General features: G+C 26.6%; 2 protein-coding genes across 3 annotated transcripts in view; one reads left to right on the top strand and one right to left on the bottom strand.

The window, feature by feature from the left end:
- Nucleotides 1-1,539: 1,539 nt before the first annotated feature.
- On the bottom strand, nt 1,540-4,737 carry LOC108576323 (adiponectin receptor protein). Of its 2 annotated transcripts, none has more exons than XM_017939287.1 (7): nt 4,608-4,737; nt 3,116-3,390; nt 2,900-2,998; nt 2,636-2,807; nt 2,155-2,552; nt 1,883-2,047; nt 1,540-1,800 (listed from the first exon to the last, which is right to left on the bottom strand). In XM_017939287.1, exons 2-7 carry the CDS (start codon nt 3,359-3,361, stop codon nt 1,666-1,668), a joined length of 1,215 nt encoding a protein of 404 aa, XP_017794776.1. In that variant the 5' UTR covers nt 3,362-3,390; nt 4,608-4,737; the 3' UTR covers nt 1,540-1,665. The 2 variants fall into 2 exon arrangements, with proteins under 2 accessions (XP_017794776.1, XP_017794775.1); XM_017939286.1 differs by lacking the exon at nt 4,608-4,737 and adding an exon at nt 3,949-4,181.
- A 310-nt stretch (nt 4,738-5,047) lies between these two features.
- Nucleotides 5,048-5,102, top strand: part of LOC108576301 (GDP-fucose transporter 1) — a 1,197-nt gene continuing 1,142 nt past the window's right edge. The window contains exon 1 of the mRNA XM_017939262.1: nt 5,048-5,098. Coding sequence (XP_017794751.1) covers nt 5,048-5,098 — 51 coding nt within the window. The remainder of the gene's footprint in view (nt 5,099-5,102) is intronic.

Here is a 5,102-nt window from a genome sequence, read left to right as displayed (position 1 = left end):
CTTAATACGTTTGTACAAATTTACAAGTATTTCATGTAAACATTATTTTATACAAAACATAGGAAATCATCGGAATAGTTTTTAAATTTAACTAGTTATAGATGAAAGATAAAATAATTGAAATGATTCTTGTTGAACATAAATAAAGAAACTAACAAATCACAACTTTTTACTATTCAATAGAGATATTTACTTTGATAATAAAGTTAAATTATATATGTTACTGAAACAAAGTCATTTATCAACTTTTTGCATTCAATTACAATGACAAGAACTAGATATGTTGTATGTTTGAAACAACTTTCTTTTGTAATTCAAGTTAGCTACTTTTGAATCCTATCTTTAGTTTTAAATATCCTGATTACCATTTATTATGTTGGATAAAGATATTTTTAGTACATTTAAGTAGTCCACAAATGATACACAATATTTGTTTAGAAAAATATATTTTAGGAAATTACATAAAGTAGGATAATTGTGTTTTTACATATGAAATTCATAATTTCCTTCTTTATTAATTTACCAATATTAAGAATTATTTATGTAAAAAGTTCAACAATATCTCTGTATATAAATATTAAACCCTATAATAATAACAGAAGTGTTCAACATCTTTTATACTAAAAATCAACAGAGCTGCAATGAAATGTGTATTTTACAACAAACATGGATCTATATGAAGAAAAAAAAAAAAGATTGTGACTATTTAATAAAAAATCATGAAAATTCAAGATTATTTTACACTTATTGAAAAATAGAAATCTTACAGTAAACGTAGGAAGCAGAAAGTTAATACGTAGTAATAGTGATACATAAATTTTAAAGATATACACTGGAAAATATCAGTGTTACTTTCTGTTGCAAGTGTGATCCAAAAGAAGTTGAATTTGTATAGTTCACACACAATCATTACAATAAATAGCTTTCATTGCATTAACGGTGTTCAAAATATATTATAACTTTTATAATGCTTATGCTATAAAATCATTTGTATTTGCAATTAGTTCCTAAATCTTAATCATATTAACATTTGTTCGTTGCCATACATCTGTACTCTGTTTCGTATTTTACATTTTTTATTAACTTGTTTTTAACAAGTAAGAGAACTGCACGAAACAAGAGATCAGTCATTATCAGTGAATGAAATGATATTTTAGTATTAAATATGTTTTAGGTACAATAAAATTACAATTACTACATAAATAAATTGCATTACTTAAATAAATTATTGACATAAAGGAAGAAACAACAAGTGTAAATAGTTATGTTATTCATTACTTTGTACTGCTGAAATTTTTGGTAAATGTGACAAACGTTTTGAACGTTGAGCTTATTATTCAATACAAAGTTAACTGTATTCTGATAAATTCAGATTTACGAAAGTGTAAAAGGTTTTATTTAATTAAATCTTCTGAATTTGTCATTAGTAATTTTCATTATCACATAATGCATTTTATTGTGAATGTTTATTAAATCTTTGTAAATTTAATTTTTAATTTTTTTTAATTATGATGAACTATAAGAAAAATCTTGTGCTGTTCAATTTCATGATATTGTTTCCAGCAGTTCTTTTGTAGTACAGATCTACTGACACACAAAGATTTAGGATTCTTTTAAATCTTGATAAAGGTACATAAGGTGAAATCCAACAACATGATTGCACAATTAAAAAGCTATCACCTGCGACGGATTTGTACAATCTCCTATTGTCATTCTATACATAGCCATCTCTGTTATTCCATGGTAATGAACAAAAGCGGCTGCGATTACAAACACGTGGAAGATTTGATGACTCTGAAACTAAAGAACACAATAATTTAATGGTACATAAAATTGATTACTATATAAATTGCGTAGGAGAAAAGAAATACGAAATATTTACCCAAATATCGAATTTGCCAGGGAAAAATCGTTCAGGTACTCTTAATGCATAAAACAATGCACCTAATATATATAAACATCCCATTAATATTAACCACCCAAGAGATGCTTGACTAATTGCTTTAAACCAACCCTCTGCAATGGCATAATGAACTGCTGGTACTACCTGCCGAAATTATAATGGTTTGATATAATAATGTGTCAAATAACGGAATTTATTTTGTATTTTCTAATAAAATTCTTGCACATGTATGTAGCACATGTATCACTTACTCCACTAAGACCAAATCCCATAAAAACACCTGCTCTTAATGGTCTGTAACTGGGTTCACCAAATTTTTCCCATAATGATACAACAATACTCGTTACACCAAGTATTACAACCACTGACAAATAAATAAGTTTGGGTTGATAATCACAGTAGAAACCATAGTAAAGCCATGGTACAAAACTACCCATAATCAGCATAGCTATTCCACAATAGTCTAATTTTGAAAACAACTTTCCAACACATTCGCTGTGGCAGTGTACTGTGTGAAAGGCAAATGACATTCCTAGACACATAATAGCACCAGCAAAGAAGGTACCAAATACCAATTTTTCTTCCAATTGTATTTCTATAGGAGGTTGTGTTATGAAAAATATAGCTATGCCAATAAATGCCACACATCCTACAAAAATAATAAAATATATTAATTTATGAAATGTGACTACAAAGGTAACAAAATTTCATTAGATAAATAACACAACTTACCAAGTAAATGGGTCCAAATATTTCCTGTTTCTGTATGAATTCGAAATATACTTTTAAAACAGGCATAAAATGATGGTAAAGGGGGTCTGTGTCCAGCATGTAAGAAATCATTGTCCTGTAGCCATTTTGGCAGGTTTCTAAAGTGGCATTGCTTCCATGATGCTTCCCACACCTTTATATAATATTTTAGATGAAATAGAATTTTTTAATTTATAATACATTTACCAGTTAAAACATATTTAGTATGAGAGTACATTTACGTACCTTACGAACAAATTCTTCTGCTTGCTCTGCAGCATTATGTGCTAATGCACCCAAATCAATTTCATCACTTAACACACCAGCTTTTAATACTTCTGTCATCTATAGTACCAAACATTGAAACATGTCATACAATCATTTTATTGTTGATATATGTAGATGAAACTTAAAAATAAAATAAAAGAAATATTATTAATGATTGAAATTATGATCATATACCTCACAATCCAAGAGATGATCATCTTCAGGAGTTGAAGGCAATGGACAACCAACTCCATCTTCTTCTTCTGCTAAACAACTTGCATCATCATCTTCCAATAATTCCTTAACTTCATGTAATCCTGGAATTTCACTATTTAATAATACACGTTCACTCCATGGAATTCTATGCCGAATCTCAGATTCAGGTACAACATTTTCATCATTTCTTTTGTCTTCCACAATAACATCCTCGTACTGCGACATGTTGAGGAAAGTTCTCTAATTACTAATTTCTAAAAAACAAAATCATTAAAAAAAGATAAATATTATAATTTAAACAACAACATGTTAATAGCATGTTAGAAAAATACAAAAATTAATGAATAATATTATATGTTAATAAAAATGTACACAATTTTGAATGAAAAAAGTTATAACAAGACAATGTCTATATTTACAAGGTTTAGAAAATTGAAGTTAACTAATTCGCCGAACGTCGCAAAAATAACTAAATATAGTACAAATTTAAAAAATTATGTAAATTAAAAAGGTCATGACTTCTTATATAATGAATCATGATAAATGTATGTATACGTTGACTATCACGAAAAAGAAAACAGCAATAATTCAATTCACACGCAAAAGCTAAAGGAAATTTGTGCCACAGAAACTAGGAACTATAGCAAATACTTCGTTAATATTTTAGCGATCATAAATATAATTATTAGAAAATAAAACCACTTGTATTATACATTTTTTGAAACTATAGTGTCGCGTTAAACGAAAGACTGAAACAGAATAACTCAGTAAGTACAAAGTTCGATCAAATGGAAGACATATTTAATACATACCCGTCGTATGACAATTCTTCAAACTCTTACATCTGCGCCGTGGGTATTTAAAGTTTTATAATAGTAGATAAACAAATATAATTCACAACATGTTTTTGAGGAATGCAAATGATTTTATGCGAGTACTAATTTTGGTTATTATTGCTACGACAATAGTCGAAAATACCCGAATACTAGATCCCACGTGTCAACATTTATATACCAGTTGACATAGGTGATATTTATTTTATGGCATGAACTCGTTCCCTATTGTATTTGTATGAATGTATATTAAAAAATTATCAAGGAAAAAAAAATTAATTTAGTTTACATTAATTTACAATTAAATAAAATTTAATTACACTAACACGATATTAAAATATTGTTTCAATAAAAATTTATCTTTAATACAAAGTTTAATGAAAAATAAACAAAAAATTTGTTTAATTTAAAATTACTTTTTTTTTATAAAAAATAGCAAGTAATGTCAAATACAAAAAAGAATTTGTGATATATAGATTTAAATAATGTTTATCTCAAATTACAATTCTAGGTACAATCTTAGAAACATATTAAATGTAAGCGTATATGATGTATGAAAGCAATATGTAAAAGTATAAATTAGCATTGAATCATAATTTGAATTGAAAATGTAATGTAAAAGTAAAAAATAAACTTACGAATGAATATGATGTTTGGAAAATAGAAACACGTACTAATCACTAATTAAACAACCTGTATGCACTAGAATGTATACAATTCACACAAAATAATGACCGCAACTAAAGTTGCTATCGCAGCGTGATAGTGGTTCTGCGTGGCATAACCTAGAAAAGAAACAGAGTATATAATTAAAAATGATGAAATATATTTTCTTTAATAATTGTAACTTATTTCATCAAAATTTTATTTAAATTAGGACAGTTTAAACGTCAAAGATTTACTATGTATATTATGAAAAATGACATTTATTAAGTAATCTTTAGAATAAATGCAATATAATTGTAATAATGTGTTTAAAAAATTTGAATATACACAATGATTCTTCAATGTTCCATAATTCAGAAATATTGTATTGCTAAACTAATGTAAATAAATATTAATAAAATAAAATATTAAAATGTCTTTAGAAACTGGAATTTTATCAAAATTTATATACATAACATTTGTGGTTG

The sequence above is a fragment of the Habropoda laboriosa genome, unplaced genomic scaffold (assembly GCF_001263275.1).
Source record: "Habropoda laboriosa isolate 0110345459 unplaced genomic scaffold, ASM126327v1 scaffold387, whole genome shotgun sequence".
Classification (NCBI taxonomy): Eukaryota; Metazoa; Arthropoda; class Insecta; order Hymenoptera; family Apidae; genus Habropoda; species Habropoda laboriosa.
Note: the sequence above shows the minus strand (reverse complement) of the source record. Positions and strands in the feature narration are given on the sequence as shown.